The following is a 20,119-nucleotide window of genomic DNA, read 5'->3' on the forward strand; positions in this document are numbered from 1 at the left end:
CATCATCAGATATGTTCTGTACAGAGCGATGTTAACAAAAACTTCTCATAATAAACAATTAAAGAGAAATTAAATGGCAGATTCAGAGCCAGGCATGCACATGGTTAATTTGTTTTATAAATTTCACATAAAACTACAGATCTTCCACTTACTCCTGCTACTTCAACTTCCTTCCTATTAAACCGTTACTCTTCCCCTTGTATCTGCCCTCTCTGTACCTTGCTTAAAATGCCATTATACAGTCAAATAATATTTTTATTAGTAAATTGAAAAGATTATTTCTGACTCTTTCCACACAGTTCATGAAAAATTTCAGACCCTGCGTGAAGAGTAGCAGAATCAAAGGGCAGGAGGGGCATGGCAATACAGCACTCCAAAGCCAGGCCCCTGTCCCAGCCTACTGCTCTTGTGTATCTGCTTTAGTCGCTTTTACTTGGCATGTGATACACAAAAAAGTGAGCTATGAGATTTCACAATAGCACAGCATTTGATATTCACATGCAACTAACAAAATGTTGAGCTCTAGAGCAAACTGTACTTCATAAGTATTACATGTTGAAAGCACAAACTCAAAACTAACTGGTGTTATACTAGGCTATAATAGTGACTGTTCATTTTCACTAAAATGTCTGCCCCTGTTGTTAGAACTTGTCTAGTCAAGGGGCCTAAACCAAAGAAAACTGTTAGCACAGAGCTGAATTAGAAAAGGTTGCATGCAGAAAACTTTGTAATATCAAAAGGCACGAACAGTGCTCAGGTCTATCGGAATTAGTTCATGTCATTAAGTGCTATCAGCAGGTTGGTGTCTGGGCTCTTGTAATGAAACCAATAAAAGAATTGTTGGGAGTTTTTTTCTGCTGGTTATATTCATCAAACAATACAGCATATATATATTTGCTGACATAGATAATTATATTCTTTAGACAGCAGAACATTGCCACTTTCAACTTTGCAGCATTAGTAGGAACTATAACTAATGGCACATGGACTAGAAGAAAATCTAACATGTCACAGCAGAACATTTTCAATGCAACTGTTACGGATTTGGACTAGTGGCTTTTTGTTCACTTCGTACAAATCAGTTGTTTTAATGTTACAAGAGTTTTGAGTTCTCAATTTTTCCATCATGTGAATTGACTTGAGAATAACTGACAGGAGGCAAAATTCATTTATCTTAGCTTCAGCCATCTGGAACTAAAGGGAACTAAATTAACTGAATTAAACTATTTCCCTAGGTTCTCTGAAGTCAGGGCAATGTAACTCATCCTAAACCAGACGTTAAATGTGTGGTTTCATAATCTTTAAAGAAGCTCATAAACCACCATCCCTGCCAAAACAGGCTGTTCCTCTCTAGCCCTGTGCCTGCCCCTGCTCCTATTTTCTGTGCAGACAGTCCCGTAGCTATACAGTAAACAGCACTGGCAAACTGAGCAGGTTAAAAATTAGCTGGCAAAGGTAAAAACTTAATTTCACAACAGTAGAAGTCACTATGTGGCTGCACAAATACCCAGCACAACAACAGGGGCCAGACTGCTTTGGTATGGTGGCAATGCCAGCTGATGCTCGAGTAAAGCTGTAATGTACCTAGAGAAGATGACGGGCAGTATGACTCACTTTCCATTTCTCTCTGTAGTACAGACTGTTAGGAAAATCAGTTTAGTGAGATTGGACTAAATGTCATTTATATAAAACTAAAGGAAAGAACCACTTCTGTGTACTACATGTCTGTCTAGTGCACTCCTACCTGTATTGAAATATTTAACCCAACAAATCAACACTTCAGGAAAACAAGGGACCAGAAGCACATGAAATAATTATCTGCATAAACAGAAGAGTAGCTTTTTCATTCATGAAATACAAGCTGCCCCCCCATGGTCAGACCATAATGTGCACCGTTCATCCATAAAACCAAATACTGCAAATCCTGTGGGAAAAAACAGGATTCACCTATTCACTCTTATCAACTTCAAACAGCATTTACAATATGATTATCAAAATGAAAATTAAACCCAAACAATTTATTACCTTTTCCAAATTCACTTAGTACTTCAAAAATTCTGTAATGTAGCAAAGCACAAGAAATAAGTTTTTAAAAATCACTCTAAGTGTATAAATCACTTTTAGCTCAGGATTTCTAAAAACAAATGGACAATGAGTGATTAAATTACTCCTCAAAATTCTGTCATAACAGTTTAGCACTATTCCTGGTAGATAATTATAGGCTACTAATGTCTCTTAATGGATTGTTGGGAAATAACAAGGAATCACAACAAACAGAAGACCCATCTTAGCTCTGTTTTTCCTGAACTCATCTCTGGCAAATTTATATTTACACTGGTACTAGTAGACACGCACTTACTGTGCTGTACCACTATTACTATAATGCTGTACCATGTTCAGACATGACTGGTATCAAACAAATTTTGATGTAATTTATGAAACTAAATGGGCTCTTAAAAGAAGCTGGTTTAACTTTATATATTTTCTATTGCTTGTGTATTTCTCCTTCAACGTTCACGTAGAACACAAAATAACACATTAAGTCAAAATTCACCTTAGAGCATAGCAGAACCAAGCATAATCTTGAACTAGCAACCCAGTAATCCTGTAATAAGGCAAACTTTGGTCTTGCAAAAAATCAAACAGCTACAGAAGTGAGCTCTCTTTACTGTTCCATGCACAACAACAGAACGATTAACATCCTGGAGGCAATACTATAGATATTTTTCTTCTTTCTGCCAGCTTCAGTTTTAAAATTGCATACAAGTTATATCGTAGGCAAACTGTACTAGGAGCCAGAATAAACTAGTGACAATTAATTTCTGTCAAACATATATAACCTCACTGCAGTATATATGAAGAGCTGATAGGAATCTTCACACAGACCCTGACAACAGCAGCTCAGCAGAGAAGAGTTTCCAATATTTTCTCTTTCAGTTATCTCTAAAATTGTGTATTCAGGATACTATTCACAGAGCAGGAGTACTAGGCACAATTTTGACTTACAGCCTATTTTGAATTAATATACAAGATGTTTTACAGAAAATAAATGTCACATTTCTGCTAATATGATTCTTTACATTAGAAAGTATATTTATTGTGTGAAATACAACCCAGAAAGTACTACATGGTCTTTTCCCCAAAATGCAACACCTTCAGTAGGAGGTTTGGCCCTTAGAGGACTGTCTGCTAATGTTTTATAAAAATTGCACACAAACTAAACTGTGTTGCAATTAACTCTGTAAGTATACTCTTACATTAAAGGAATTATACATGTGATAAGCTTGAGGGAGAACAGAAAATCCTAATGACTCTCTTGTTTACTTCATCCGTTCTGATGAGTTCGCATGCATTCTTTTGTTTTATATTATTTGATATTCCAAATTGCACTGCCCTGAAGGATATCTGTGTAATAACAAATTATCTATTTTTATCAGGTTACTTATATTAATTTCTTTGCAATTTAATCTAGTGAAGACATACGTAGAAACTGTTTGCTATATTGATTTTCTTCCTACTGACACGTTTTTTCCACTAATCTAATATGTAACTAAGCTAACATTTGAAACACACTTGTGTAATATTCAGTTTTGCATAATTACAGACCTAAAATATTTTTCTCTAGCACAAGCATCAATAGAAAAAACAAATATGTTTTAATGAATGATAGGCACTTCCAAGAAGGCACAAAAAGATACTCTGAAATCAGCAGCAAATCAGAAGCTATGGTTTTGACAGTCACTAAGCAATGTTATGATAGCATATTCTGAAGTCATACCCATTGAACATTTTCAGTCATTTTACCATTTTCTTCTGGTAATGTTCAGTTCCCTACCCTGTTTCAGAACTAAATCCAGATGAAAAAAAAAATCACTGTATAAGTGTAGAGACTGAACAACAGGCCTAAGGTGAAGAAATGATGTCTTGGGTTGGCAAAAGTAAGCCCTGAAATAAGAAACATTTTTACTAAACAGCAGTAGTTAAGTGAAAATAAAAATATACAGCTGTGGTTCTAATATAAGCAAAGAACCTTCCACAGTGAGTATCAGTAGTTATGCTTTCCAAGGAAAACGTAGGTTTGCTTGTTTGCTAAATGTGACTGTACTATCAGTTTGTCCACTAGGAAGGATGGTTAAACTGAAAAACAAAGGTCATCACAGCTTTACTTGTCTAATTCTGATCAAAATCTAGTTCACTAGTCTAAGATGCACAGAAAATCACTGATAAGAAACTTTTCTTTCCTGTAGTTAAAGATACTTGGCTCTCCATGTCTAGCAATTTCGATTATTTTGGAGTTCTTAACTATAAACTTCTCAAAATCAAAAGTTATTGTCACTAACAGAAACCATTAATCTCCTTTCACAAGAGGTACTGAAAGGGAATACAGTTCATGAATTATCTCACTGTTTATAAAACAGCATACATACACAATATTCTGTCATGTTTAAAAGAAGTCTAAAGACAAACTCAAAGACAAGGATGAGGAAGTATATCATCCAAAGGGCTGAAGAATACTTGGTAGATTCAATCTTTGAAATAATTATTTGATTATTTAACAACTCAAACGCCTCTGGAAATGTAAAAACTGTTCAATTTCTATCATACTGAATATTACAAATACTGCTCTATTGAGTGCTGCTTAAAATAGTAAAGCATTGCCCAATAACAGCATTAGCAATTTGGTAAGCTGGAAAGCTCACACTCTTCCATTTAAGTTTTCTTTAAAATGTAAGTTAAAAAATACTAAACATTTTCTAAATGCGCTTCAGAAATCAATCTAATTAATTACTAGAGAAACCACTGTATTAATAAATACTTTTTTTCCATCTTTTTCTCTGTACTGGACTGCAAAAAGGTAGCGTGACAGCAGCACTCTTTGCTACTTTGCAAAATGTCCTATATTGGTTATTGCACTATAAAAAAAATGGTGTGACCTCACATTCCTCACGAGCACAAAAGATAATTCATCAATACTGAAAAACTCTTTTAAAAAGAGACTTTCCAAGGAATAGTTGGAATTGCCGGGATAGTTTTAAAGGACACAAAGGAATTACAGACAGTACTGTTCTCTGAGAATTTTTACTTAATATCTGTAAACAACATAGTTTAATTATAGACTCATAGATTAAAAAACTCCACTCTACCTCCTGTTTTTCAGTAGATGTTTATACGCCTTTTATTTTATATATTCCTACTGACTTGAACTATGTCTTTGGATGCATTTTATCTGACTGGCAAAGGCAGTGGCCTTAGCTCCACTGTTAAGACAGAACTGAGAGTTTTGCTTTTGAAGTGAACATGTGGATGCACATGCATAGTAGTATGTAGCTGTCACATCTTTCAGTAACTTCCTAATTGCTAAAAGAAGGCAATTAACATCGAACAAGCCACAGACTGGCTCCACAACTGCTCCAAAAAGTATTTCCGATTAAAGCAGCACAGAATCCAACTCCGTTATTCTGGCAGATGAGTTATGTCATTCTGTTGAATTCTCCTTATCCTCCCGGGGTGCAGAGAAACTCCAGGTTTTACTCTATACATATGTGGAAGTGTACATATGAAATACACATCTATACCTAGACATATATATGTGTGTGTATATATATGCACTTATACATGTGGGAGTGGTAAGGTACAGTTAATTCACTGAGATCTAAGAGTGGTATATATAACATAGAGGAAACATGAAACTTAAATACTCCCCAGACTGTGGAATAGGAAAGAGCGTCACTGTCTCTCAGTGCTCTACTCAGCATGAACACAAAGGAGAGAACTATGTAACTTTGAAAGTTAGGTAAGATACATCAAAGATACAGTTCTTTAAGTCAGTATGAATATGCAAATTGAAAGGGGTGCAAGTATCAGCTGAGAAACAGCAGACAGCACTTGGACCAAAACAAGGTAGATTGGGGTCTTTAGATCCATCTACAAACCTGCAGTTACATATACTAAATAAAAAAAGATATCAGAGAATAGTACCGCCTGTAACTGAATAATAGTTTTGAACTATAGTTTTGAACTATGCTGGGAAATTTGTTATGTAGTCTTTACAGTTGTAAAGGTAAAGTGACATTGACTAAATTACCACTAACTTTACTTTGTGCTCCATTCTCATCTAGGTACTCAAAAGTCTTGAAAGCACTTAAACTAGATTGACAAGTTGTACCTGCTATTTCCGTAAGTATAGCTGTATGATCATTTTTTGCCAACTTCACAAATCCAACTTCATTTCTGAAGTGATCAATTCCTTGAAAAGACAAATCCACGGTTTTTCCTTTCAGGAGATCTTCTACAAAACCCTTGCTGTCTGAAAGAGCACCAACCGCTCTGCCAAGAGGAAAGAACATATCTATGTGAAAGTCAAGTATATTCATATAATGATTAATAGTAACGTAATCGGTATCAAAAAATCTCACAAAGTGTTATTAGTATCAATTTATTATCTACTCAGGCAGTTTTACACAACTTCCTATGAATGCAGTCAGTGTTATTACTACCATTTTATAAATGTACACTGGTTCATATATCCTTCTGTAAAACATAATAAGGCAAACTAGCAGCAGGTGTAATTCCTCAAAAGAGTTTACCTCAGTCCTCAAGGTGACCAGGTATTAAGATGATAATGTCTCTATTACTCTGCGCATCCCATTTAAGTAATATCCTTCCTCAGAAGAATCTGGCTTTCCATTCTTAAATTAATTTAGCTTTTTTCATCTCCTGATCACTCAACTGAAAACTCTAGGATTCTGCTTCATTCAAAGTTACTACAGTGTGTTACTTGATATTATAAACAGAGGTTAGTGTCATTATATATATAATGATGAAATTATATGGAAATCACTATTAAGCTCATTGAGAACTGTTAGAAGTACTACCTAAATTGATGTTTACTTTCTTTAAGAGATATGTAGCATGCACACATAATCTACATGTAACTTAAGAAACAGGAACAAGCCTGGTAACTTTTTAATAATCATTTTAATGAGCCACATTAAGTGTATGTACAATTACATTAAATATGTGTTTTGACATGCACTTGAAGTGATTCACACGCTAAACAAGAAGTATATAAACCTTCTTAGTGTCTTCTAGAAGATCTCTCACATGCTCACAGTTTTTAATTCTATTCAACGAAAACGGAATTTAAACTTTTCACTGAACTGATTTTGACTTTATAAACACTAGATGGCAGTAACTGTTTAAAAACTCTCAAGAGTTTATTTTGGCTTTTGTGTCCTAGCTGGATAAAAGCCAACATCATTTCTAAAGTGGGCTAAATTATATTATTTAAGCCTGTACATTTACAAACAACTCTACCCAGGCGTCCATTGTGTTTAACAAGATGGACTCTTGACGAGAACTCTGCATTTAATTGAAACCTAGGCCAGCTTAAGAGACGTTACTGTTGATTATACGACAAAATATCCTTGATGGATGTAGTCCTCCTGTGTTTTTTTAATAGAGCTTTAGCCTAGAAGTACTTTAGCTCCTATATAACCACTTTAAAAAAAATGCCATTACTTGTTCCTTGGCAAAAAAATTTTTATTTGAGCATAGTCTCTGCCACTTACCTACCATTTTATCACCATTGGGCAAGTCTATTCCTGTGTCTTCCCTATGTGATATACTTCAAAACCTTTCAAAACCACCATCTAGTACTGATTATACCTGTCAGATTACTTCAGAAGTAATCATATGTTCGTTTATTTACTGACATGAACCGGAAAATGGTTCCAAATCAAGCACAGATATTTCAAATACACTGTGTGAAAGATTGCAGTGGGCTTTCAAATAGTGAATCATGCACATACCTAAAATCTATCTCTGAATTTTTTGCATCTGAGAACTGGTACACAGCGAGTCACGGAAAGCTCTGTTCTCCAGCTGAACAGACTCCCATTTCCATACTGTAGGGTGTGCTGCAGAACTTGCTGACCAGCTCAACTCTACCTGAAGAAGTCTATGAAAGGTCAATTCACACAGCAGTGTGTTTTCAGTTTAGCACTGTGTCACTGAAGATTTTTTTCTACTTTTTTTTTTTTTTTTATATATGATCTTGAAAACACTAAAATATTTAGAAAAACAGTTGTCATCTCACTCTAGCATATTCTGTATTTTTGTTTTCTATCAATCACTTTATAATGTCTAACAATTGCTTTGTAAGAATAAGGCACAAGGACAAACATTTCCACTGAAGTCAATAGCAAAACCCACAACAGTAGTATTTTCTTATGATTCCATACCAAAGAGTATTTACAATGCCAGATAGTAGTCACACTCAGTGGAACTAACCCACAGGGGTAACAAAAACTTTACAAGGATTTTGCTCCAAAGTGGAGAAAGGAAAAAAAAAATTAAATTAAGCAGCATGTTCTAAGTGAATACAAACTAGGATTATAGAAGCAGTGCCTGCTTTTTTCTATACTGTTGTAATGTAAATATTATAGCACTTAAAATTGATGTATTTTCTTTTTAGAAATTTCTGATTTTTAAATTTTGATTACTTGTTAGAAAAAGCAACCTTGCAAAAAAAAAAAAAGCCAAACTGAATCCTTCTAGCTCTCGTATTCGTAATGAAAAGGTAAGATTCACAGTCTTTGACAGATAATAAGCAAGAAGACCTTGACATTGTAGTCTGGTAATGAAGGCGTTTACTTCAAAGGCAGGCATCCTGATTTCTAGTATCTGATCCCATGACTATGCATAGTTAGCATGGACTAGAGCTCCTCTGCCTGAAGGGAGCACTGTCATGACTCTTTCTTGCTCAATTTCTTTATGCTTTTTAGAATCTAATATTCTTGATTTCACACAGTCCTAGAAAAAGATGTGTAAAGTGCATTCGTGAAGGCTAGACCACAGTCAATCGGTTAGGAAACTTGCATGGGAACTACAGCTCTGGATTCCCTTAGAGAAGTCTCAAATACAGATCTTCCATTTCCAGGGTGAAAGCTGTATGTACTAAAACACCATACAAAGGGCTTTGTGCTGAATTGAATGTTATGTTTAGCACATTCTTATCACGCATTTTGACTTCAAATAGCATTCAACACATTTCATTTCTGTATAGACAGAGGCACTATTGTGCAAACACAGTAGAAAAACTGTAGAGATCTAAGTAACTTAATGGATCCAAACCTAAGGATCTGTGAACACTGAGACACCCAGCTGACTAGCTGAACTTCGTTTGAGGGATTGTTCTCACCCTATATTACACACAGGTACTTTTGCCAGCCTGGATCTTGGTTTCTTTCCATTAACCTGGTATTGAAACTTGGTGAAGTCAAGAAAAAGAAATTTCAACTTTTCAATCTCCAGGTGCTCCCAAAAGATTAAACCAAAAACATCAGTTATGAAAAAAAAAATCCCATAAAACAGAAAATGCAATCTAGAATACCTGAGGATAGCTGAGCTAGATACCTGTAGGAGGCATCTGGCCAGAGAAGGGGTGAATCACTGGGGAAGCTGCTGCTGACTAGAGGCCAGCTCCTGGGTGCCTGGACTGGGGAGTTCTGCTGGGAGAGGCAGAGAAGAACTCCATCAGTGCTTGAGTGGCAGTCAGATTGCTGTGAAAGAGCTCAAGGAGCAGCAGAAGATAATGAATTTGAGCATATTTGATACACAGTCTAGGAGTCTCAAAATATTCACTTCCTTTTTAAAAAAGTTTAAACTTCAAAGCCTTTTAAAAAAAATCTTGAGTGAACAGTTGGTGGTTGTTTTCACCAAGTGACATGTGTTGCCACAGTTTGCTCATCAACTAGGGCAGGAGGAAGCTAGTGTGCCTCTACTCCAGGAGACAAAATGCACATGGAGAAGAGAGGGAGTCCAGCAGATCTACTATCCTTTGCTTTGCCTTCTGTTCTCTGTTCCTGGCTATGTTTCTCTCCCTTTAGATCAGATCATTGGAGACAAGGATGCAAGCAAATTTGCACCCTCACCGGAGAGGCAAGAGTGTAGAGGCCTCAAGGATATAGCATTCAGGAAAAGAAGTGTGACAACAAAGCAAGGAAATTGATTTTGATATACTGGTATCTCATTATTTTTAGGGGTGTTAAATGTTTTTAGCAAAAATACTTCTCCTTATTAGAAGTATATATCAACGAAGTATATATCACTGAAGCAACATAAAAGATATACTTTTGTGAGGCCTAATAGCCACCTCTCTTTTAGTGTACTTGAATTTTGAGTATAATAAATTCATTTAGGGACATGAAAAAATCCTGTAACTGCGTGAGACATTAGCTTGGACCTTTGGTTTATTTCATTAAAGTCTTTCAGTGACAGTTACTGATTTGGCTTATAACATTTGCTAACCTATGAAATCTTGAAAGTTCCCCTGTTAATCTGTTCAGTGTCCCCTATATCAAAACAGTGTTTTAAAATAATTACATTAGCAAACATGAGATTTGTTTATGCAAGTTCAGCACACAGTAAGAAAAATGTAATGCAAAAAAGTATCTTTTGTTCAGAGCTCATGACATACCATAAGTTATGAAAATAGCTATTATTAAGGTGAGCATTTTAACAACAATATGAATTACATGTTCAGTAACCCTGGCAATTCAGGGCTGTGTATCACAAAAAAATAAGCATCAGTCAATCCTCCTAGTCTCTTTATGAACTCCTCCAGTGAAAATATTTGTGTTTACTCAATTTAATATCAAATACCTACATACTAACGTCTTCTTCATTCGATAAATGCATCACTAACATGGTGACATGCAACGAGCCAGAGCGAACCATTGCTTTGGAAAGCCTTTGATCCTTTTGTATTATTGCATCTTGGAGAGCCTGAATACTGCCAGTAATCTGGGAAGAAAGACAGACACAGTAACAACAGTTAGCTATTACAATTACTGAGTCCCATCATGCAAGTGAACAAGAAAGCACACAAACTGAAATCAAACGTTTATGTAAAAACCATTCTAGCAGAAGAAAGTTTGATCCTCTGACAAAGCTGTGCTAACTGACCCGAGTAAACCCAAAGGGGGTATGAATGGAGTAATTAATAAATCACTGGACACTCCCCATCATATCTTGATAGGAGTTTGCTTCCATAAGTATGATAAATTTCTGGAACAGATTAAGATCATCCAGTTTTACACTACCAGTAATTCAAATAAAAGGTTTCTTCAAGGACTCTGCTCACTTGTATGCTGCTATGTACAGACAAGTGTCTGGAAAAAGAAAGAGATTTTTGCAGGACTGGGCATGTACAAAACAGGAATATTCAGTAAATAATTTGTAGAGATATCCACTTTACAGTTCTGACTATACTGTCCAATAGATAGGTATAAATTATATACTCTCTTCAAATATATTTTAACAAATGTCCATACAACATGTATACAGTTCTAACTTCATGGGTCCTTAAAATTTCTTGAATTACACTTTCTTCATTGAAAGTTATTTGTATGGTTATTTATGCTTTGTATACAAAATATTTACTGTGCTTGCCATAATGATAGTTCTATTGTAGTGATTTAAGAAAAAAACTGCGACAGTTCTTGAATATGTAGGTGCAAAATAAATCAAATAACCTTGACCATCTTACAAAACGTATTATTTCTTAAAGCATGTCAAGCAAAGGCATTACAGATGAATCAGATTTGGTGTGTGAGTCTAAAAGAAGCATGTATAAAAGTTTGTAGAAAACTGTTGGGTTTTTTTTAATTCAAAACCCAGGGGCGAATGTTTCACAAATATATTACACATATTGACTTTCATAATATAAGCACAACCAGATCTTAGGTTAAAAAAGAATCCTTGATATATTTTGATAGCTCTGTTAATCATAAGGAACACATAAATTTCCTGAAAAAGAAACACAGTCTAATGGGAATGGTCAGTAGTTTTCTGACTGAATTTCTTTAGATTAATTTTGCCATGCAAGACTTTTATCTGATGTGCCACAGATATCTATTAATTCCATGTAAATAAAACCAAGTTGCAACTGAAAGGAACCAACTCTAGGAAGGATGAAGAGGAGGAAGAAAGGTAAAAGCCATTTGCCAGAAAAAGGCGATGTGGCATCTACAAAACCACAAGTGTCTTAGGTAGTGTAAGACATACGAAGAAAATTGCACCAACATTTTGATCATAAAACATGTTGTAATAAGACCATCTTCCTTCATATGTCAGAACTGACCTTATATTGGATAAATAACACTTTTATTGTCTCAGATGTAGGAGAAATTTAACCCGCATTTAAGCAAGAAAAATGGTAAATGCAATCTCTGGTAATTGCAATGTATTGACTGCATAATTATTTAAGTTCATAAACTAAAATAAATGCAGTTATCCCTGTTTAAAAAAAAAAAAAAAAAACACAAAACAAGCAACAAAAAAAACCCAAACCAAAACAAAAACAACCTCAAAAACGAGATCACCTATCATATGAATTACAATTTTATTCCATTTTCAACTATTGCTTCTAAATTTAATTCGCACCTGAAAGCTGGCAAACAAAAAAAGGAAGACTAAGCATGTTCTTTCTCTTGCTAAGTTACAACATTCTACACTATCTACACTATTTCGAGAGAAGAAGAAAAGTTTTCAGGTACATTTTTGTGAATTTCAGGATTTTATATCTAATATGTTTTTCCAGAAACTTTATGATCAAAACATAAGGCAAGAGCTGTAGCACAGCTGTGCCATCACAACGCGTAATATAACTTCAGATTTGTCCTGCTTTCTTCAATAAACTCAGGTGCAGTTAATGGTTGAGTGTGAATTTTAATTAAGTGAACCAGGACTCTTCCTACATCTCAGTATAACTAGTTATGACCCACTGCATAAATAAAAATTTTAAATTGCTATTTAACCTGCTATTACCTTACAAAGTTGTATATTACAACTGCTATCATGTCATTTAACCTGAGATTTCTTAACTAAAACAAATATCTGAAGACAGATCATACTCAACAATTCCCCCTCAGATTATTTTTAAAAGTGTTCCAAAATAAGGCCTCAAATCCTGATTTTGAGGTCCCCTCTCCCATTACTTTGAACATGTTATTCTGAAGAGTAATAAAATAACTTGGTTTTGCTTATTGCAAGGATAATACTAGTAAGTGAATATAAAAACTATAAGCTTTAAAGATTTACCAGATTAATTATAATTATAATATCATAAAGACTAGAGGGCCCTGAAAGACTAACCTACCAAGTGATAACATATCAGATGAAACATTTAAAAAAATTACCAGAAAGGAATACAATGATAGTCATCCATTTAGCTATTTTTGCAAAAGTATTAATGCAAAGTTTAATATAAATTCAAGATTAAGGGAACACCGCATTTTATTTCTGAAGATTCAAAACATAATTAAAATGAAAACAAGGAAACTGTTTAATTTCCAAGAGGAACAGTTCATTAAATGTTCCAGAAATATTCCTTATTACAAAATGGTTCTCGGCATAAATGCCCAAAACACTCCACTGGAATAAAATCAGATCCTTAAAAAAAGAAAGTTCTCTCATTACTAACTGACATACTACCAGTAATTACCAGATTCCTTCTGGTTATCAAGAAACCAAGTGTCTGAAGTCTAAATTTTGGTTAATGTTGCCTATAAAAATTCCAACATGTATTTTCTACTTTCAGAACAACTCCATATCTAAGGCAAGTATAAACAAAACTTTCCAGCAAAATCCTGGAATTCCCAAATGCTCTGAGATTTAATATAGTTGTTCCTTTACCTCTGGAAATAATAAAAAACTAAATACATGACATATAGAAAAAGCATGCATAGTTAAGACTTTTCCATTCAACCAGCCATTCAACACAATAACAACCACGGGGAGAAAGTCTCAATTATCTGATTATAAAACCCAAACATTATTCTTTCACTTGTTAAATCACAGAATAGACAGGAAGAAAAGATATTTCAGAGTAAGATGGCACAAAAGATCTCCCACAATATTTGTGTCAGGCTATCCTGGATCTTATAAAACCAACCTTCACAACCTCTTCTTCACATAGTATGTTCAAAAGAATCAAAGACTGCACTGTAATTTTCAAACCTACTTTGGTTTATTTTCATTTTGGATTCTCTAAATCCTTGACTTTCTCAGAGAACAGATAATACAGATGCAGGATGACTTAAATGTCACCTGAGATAGATCCTTGCATTAAAAAATAAACCTAAATTTGGAAATGGTGGTAAATTGTTTGGTTTAACTTTTTAAACGTAATGCACCTGCTTTCAAAACTATATAAAAGACATCCCACAGCATGTAAGAAATAATCCTCATTCGCTGTCTAAACGAGACAACACATGCTAACTGCAAGAAAATACATTTTCTTAAAGAGCTCTCTGCACTTCTCTAATCCATTTGAACAACATCTCACTAAAACAATACATTGTTTGAAATTTAAATAAGATGATCAATTTTACTGGAAAATGTTACACTACAAGCTGCCGAGCTAAAACAGGAAAAGGATCCATATTTAAATTCCTATCTATAAGGAGAGCTAAAAATATTGCTAGGGATTTTCTTATTAAATTAAATAGGAATGTCTCCTTTATTGTACATCAGGGGTGTCAAACTCATTTTCAGTGGGGGCCACATCAGCCTTGTGGTTGTCTTCAAAGAGCAAAATTTAATTTCAGGACTGTATGTAACTACTCCTACATTCATACAGTCCTAAAATTACATTCGGCCCTTTGTAGGCAACCATGAGGCTGACGTGGACTCCGGTGAAAATGAGTTTGACGCCTGTGTAAGTGAATGACAAAACAAGCAATATCAGAACAGCAGAAAGGGGAAATTTAAGCCAGCTCCAGTCAAAACAGGGTGAAATCCACAAGACTAACAAACTGAATAAAAAGAGAAAAATTTTTCCTTTAGTCTTTTCCAGATAAGCAATTTTACTCACAAAAATGTTACACAAAATAAAGCTACTCTTTTAATAGGCTGCTAATTTTCCTTTAAAAATACCTGATTTTTTTGTCAAAATAAAACACTGTGCTTCTTACAAACACATGCATATATTGAAGTAATTCTGGTTATACTAAATTAGTATAAAAGTAATGTTACCTCTGGATTGGTAATTGGAAGAGAAATGAAATAATTCGGCTGATACTGTCTTTTCTTTTTCTTCTTTGTCTCACTGCCTTCTTCAATTTCCTTTCCAGTAGTCCTCTTTCTTTTCTTTTTTATATTTATTTCAGAGGTTGCATGCACTGAAGAAAAAAAAAAAAAACACAACTTTCAGCCTATAGACAAATCAAAACAAAGATACACTTCATATCATGCAAACAGGAGCTGGACTTCAGTCAACTGACTGGAGCATGTCTTCCCAGTCATCCAATCTGTTCATGCTCTGAACTGTCTGATCGGGATCCTACTCCACCCTGAATTAATGTAGTCATACGAGTGGAGAACCATGCCTGAACTAAAATCAAACACCTCTAAGTAAGGCTTATAATCTGCTAACAAAGATAAACAGGTTCCAAACTAATGTGTGTCATTTAGCCAACTCACACTACAGTGTAACTGGCCTGCAAATTGTCTGCACTTGAGCATGGATGTGACTTTAGAGGAAAAGGGTCAGCATTAAGTTTCAATAATTCCAGGCATGCTGCATTTTGAAATATAAAACACAATAATACATATGATTATTAAAGGAAAAGGTTGTATTAGACTAGGACTAGCCAACTGATAGTTCAAGGACCAAGAAAATTTCATCAGACAGATCTACTCTCTACCTCCTCCTTTCCCAAAAATACCTTGCAACAGTGAAAGAAAGTGTGTATCCTCAATTCTTCCTTTGCACCATAAATTATTTTTCTCCCAGCTTATTTCCTCAAGCCTTTAGCACACCCTCTCCCACCACATGGCCTGATACACACTTGTAAGCTGACCCAGGCTGCAGACATCCACTGTCCAGTTAGAGGTGCACTTCTAGCCCCATGCTGGGAATACACATATTGGAAGACAGCTCACAAAAGCCATCACTCAAGAAGCTCATATACAGTAATGTGAATTGACATACAGGTAGTCTTTATTCTGTGACTCATTGCTGCAACGGATCACAAAACAGTACATTTTTAACATGCTCAAGTACTTGCAGGACCAAGTACGATTAAGAGAAGCTCTGGACTGGATCCTGTTCATGGGGAGACGCTGTTCCATGTGCACAACTCACTTGTACATGCAAACAGGCAGGACCAAGAACTGTGTGATGTGCCTATGCTTCCAGGCTACTTCCATTTAATGTACTTACTAACAAATTCATCTTCAATATCTGTGTCGACAAATGGCATTTCTGTCATCAGAGAGTCTACTGAATCTGCAGGACATGGCTCTTCTTTCTGCTGTGTCTTTTTCTTATTCTCTTCAAAGGTTTTATTTTGCTGTACATTTTCCAGCCCATCTGTAACATATTTAAAATAATACACTGAGACTCAGTTTTTTATATGAACAGCTAAGACACATTATACACAAGCAATACACAAGTATACATTCCACTAATTATGAGCAAATAAATATTGACATATAACTCTCTTAAGAATGCTGCTCTTCCTCTTTGTCAAAATATCAGCAAAAATACTTCAGTGTTTTATGTGGAATAGCAAAAAAGGGAGTTCAGCCTTCTATATTTAATAACTTATGGTCTTGTTTGGTTCTAAGCAAATGCAATTATGTGCAAAAAAAAAGAATACTTATAACCGAGTATAACAAAAAATAAAGTCTTCAGACATCACATAAAGTTCACTTCAGATAAGAGTAATGGCATATGAAATTCACTGCAGACAAGCATTGGCAAAGGAATTCCAATGTAAACATACTGAAAATGAGGCATGAAGGAACAGGAAGGGAATCCTACCATTTCACATGATACAAAGAGCTCTCAGCTGACTAGGTCATTAAGGAATGAGAAGATTATTCCTGCATCTCCCACACAGTAGAGCACGTTATAGACAGCAACGGTCTGAACTTCTCAGTCTAAAAGCTGACTTTTAAAATTTAAGTTAAAGAAAGAATCAATATAAAACTCGCATGTATAAAGATATACATGGAAATTCCATCTCAGAGTAATACCACAATGATAGAATAATCTCCACTAAGTTTTTAAAAATGTCTTTTTCCCCAAGAGTACTAACTAAGCATGAGTCATTGCCTTATGTCTGCTTCATGTTTCTGTATCAGTAAACTCTAATATTGGCATATGAAGTTATACCTTAAAAAATGAAAAAGTAAAATCTTCTCTAGCAGCAAAAAAAATAAGCACATAACCAGGCATCCAGCAATATTCCTTTTGGGACAGCTCCACAATGGGATTACTGTAGTGGAAGAAGCCTTATGTCAGAATTGCAGTTTATCCCAGGACAGCTCATTACTACAGACAACGCACTTTCAAAGCTCCTCTTGTGATCAGTGCAGATAGTCCAAAACTGGCCCAAGGGGAAAATTTGGCAGCAGAAGTGCATATTATGTTCCTGTGGCATGCAAAGCTACACTGCATGTATAAAATCAATATTACAGAGTCCATTTGGGTTATTATCACCCTGTGGAACATTTTTTAAATATATCACTTTATGTTAGGGAAGATAAGTAAAAGAACAACCTTATTAAATGCTAATTCACTCCAGTCTAAAGTAGGGAGGCATAAATCACCCTGTGTTTGTGGTCTGACACCTAACTTTATCCCCGAGGCTACTAAAAAGAAACGAAGTATTTAGTTTTCTTGTTTGTTCTCCCTGTAGACGCTAACTATGCACAACAAACAAAAGTTAAAACAATATTCAAATTATTAACATTTACATCAAAGCTCACACAAAATAGACTGTTGCTGGTAATCCACAAGCATACAGAAAACAATTCTTCTTTCAAAGAGATCTCAAAGTGCAGGCCAAGACAGAAATCCACAAAACGGACAAACAAGTAGGTCAGTCTGGGGCAGAGAAGCTATCAACAATATTCAGAAATGCAGAATCATAATCAGCTGGGAGCAAAAGGGATTTGTTAACGGAGCATCAGCTGCAGAACAAGGACTCTCATAAATCTGAGGCATCTATATTGCAGATTACACTTTTCCTTTGCTCTGTCCACTCAAAAAGCAACATACTTGTGCCACTTTGAAAAATTCTGTCTGCTCTCAATAGCAGATGGACATAGCAAAGGCACAACTATTCATTACCAATGTCTCTTCTCACACTGAACAGGCACTGCTTCTAAATTCTACAGGTTGTGCCTTGAGCAAAAAAAAAGTCCATCTCTCACCTTTTGTGAAATATTTATTAAAGAAATCAGCAATAAAACTCAAGAATTGTGTTCCAGTCACTGAAACAACCTGAAAAAAAGATTTTTCAAAATTCTTGACGTAATGTTAATAGTCTGAGACACATGTAACAAAACCAGCTTCCACAGGAACTCCCTGACCATCAAGCTGTTATAGGATAAAATGTTTTTTCTTAATTGCATGCTTAATTAAATTAGCCCAAATTTCATATACGAACAGGTATCTACATTATTCCCATATTTGTATTTAAGTGGCTGCTGATATTCACGAGTATTTGAGTCATCTGTTCTGGAAGAAAAAAACGTCATGATACACCTAGCTCATAAATGAGAGAATACAAATACAAGGAGCAAGAAAACATATTTGATTACATTCTCTTCCAAGCCTTCTTCTCTCATACTTCTAGTTTCACATAATCTTCTATAATTTGACACCTACACATCAGAGATCACAGTAAGATTAGGTGTTCCCTGTTTATTATGTTTATATGTTTATATCCATTCTGTGATTCCGTGACATGTTTAGTATGTTTGTGTTCACACGTTTAATAACAAAGGAAGCCTTTGGAGACAATTCAACTGAAAGCTGCTGTAGAAATAGATGGTCTTACACTTCAGGCATTTCGGCACAATACTGGTGCTGACACTACTGTTTACATAGCCAAAAAAATAAAAAATCTTATTTAAAAACAAAACAAACAAAACACAGTATATATATTTTAGATTTAGTATTCTGCCAGGCCGGATGCTTACATAGACAAGAAGTTTGGGGACAGAGCGAGGCAGGCAGGGTAAATAAAACCACAAGTCTTTTTAGCAACAGCCCACAATTAAGTCGGATCCTTTTCCCCTACGATCTTCCCAAGCCCTGCTGTGAAATCTCTTTCCATTTGACAGCCGAATAAGTGTTCACAAACTAGAGCTTTTGCAGCCGCTCTTCGCGCTCTGACCGTTTAACGGCCCCCGGGAAGTGGCCCCCCCCGCGAAGCACGACCGGGGCGCTGCCCCTCAGCAGCGGAGGGCGCCCGGTCCACGCATAGGACTCTGCGGGGCCTCGGAAGCGCCTGCCCGCATCCCTCCCGCGCAACGCCGCCTCGCCGCCTCCTCACCGTGCTCCAGGGTCGCGCCGGGTGTGCGGGAGGGCTCCCCGACACTCCCGGCCGCTCCCGCCACCGGCCGCAGCGCCATGAGGCGCGGCAGCGCGGGCACAACCCGCCGGGCGGGGAGGGTGCGGGCCGCCGCCGGCCGCGCCAAGTAAAGCGCGGGGAGAAGCCGCCGGAGCAGCTGCTGCATGCCCGGTGAGGGCGAGCAGGGCTGCCCGCCGGGAGACCGCGGAGAGGGGGCTGTCCAGCGCCGCCGCCGTGCTCCCCGGGCACACGGCGGCGAGAGCGCGGGGCGGACGGGGAACGGGGCCGTGTGCCCGCGGGACTACAGCTCCCAGCGTGCTCTGCGCCCAGCGGCCCGCGCGGGGCATGGCGGGAGGCAGGCGGGCGGGGGGACCGAGACCCGGAGTGCTGCACCTCCCCGTCATCACGGTCTTCTCGCTAGCGGCCGGGGTTGAGGGGTGTTGGCCGAAATGTGCAAGTCACAGCGAAGGCACCCAGCTAGTGTGCCCTGAAACGTGAGACGCGCACCTGCACGCGTGGCTTTCACTCAGCATTTTACCGAAACGTGCCCGCCCGAGCGCTTGTCCCACGGAAAGGCTGTGACTATGGGTGTCTCCCCCAAATAACCAGCTGTAGCTTAGGAGAACTGCCAGAACTGTATGCAACCCAGAGCAATGATTTTCCTCCATTTAGCCGCAGTCTGGGGGAAACTCAATGGCCTCGCCCTAAACTTCCTTTACGCAACCCTCGCGCCCTGTAATGCAGCC

At 36.8% G+C, this 20,119-nt stretch overlaps 1 protein-coding gene across 5 annotated transcripts in view; it reads right to left on the reverse strand.

Annotated features, from left to right (window-relative positions):
• AKAP7 (A-kinase anchoring protein 7) overlaps positions 1-19,663 on the reverse strand; it is an 89,188-nt gene extending 69,525 nt beyond the window's left edge. For 2 of the 5 annotated variants that reach the window (XM_065835253.2, XM_071806542.1), the window contains exons 1-5: positions 19,356-19,663; positions 16,229-16,378; positions 15,040-15,185; positions 10,670-10,806; positions 6,167-6,327 (exon numbers count right to left, since the gene is read on the reverse strand). In XM_065835253.2, coding sequence (XP_065691325.2) covers positions 6,167-6,327; positions 10,670-10,806; positions 15,040-15,185; positions 16,229-16,378; positions 19,356-19,539 — 778 coding nt within the window. In that variant the 5' untranslated portion in view covers positions 19,540-19,663. Of the gene's footprint in view, positions 1-6,166; positions 6,328-10,669; positions 10,807-15,039; positions 15,186-16,228; positions 16,379-18,999; positions 19,048-19,196; positions 19,326-19,355 lie in introns of those variants that run through there. The other 3 variants (XM_065835252.2, XM_071806543.1, XM_071806544.1) reach the window with 3 other exon arrangements.
• Between the last annotated feature and the right edge of the window lie 456 nt (positions 19,664-20,119).

The sequence above is a fragment of the Patagioenas fasciata genome, chromosome 3, assembly GCF_037038585.1.
Source record: "Patagioenas fasciata isolate bPatFas1 chromosome 3, bPatFas1.hap1, whole genome shotgun sequence".
In the NCBI taxonomy this organism is placed as follows: Eukaryota; Metazoa; Chordata; class Aves; order Columbiformes; family Columbidae; genus Patagioenas; species Patagioenas fasciata.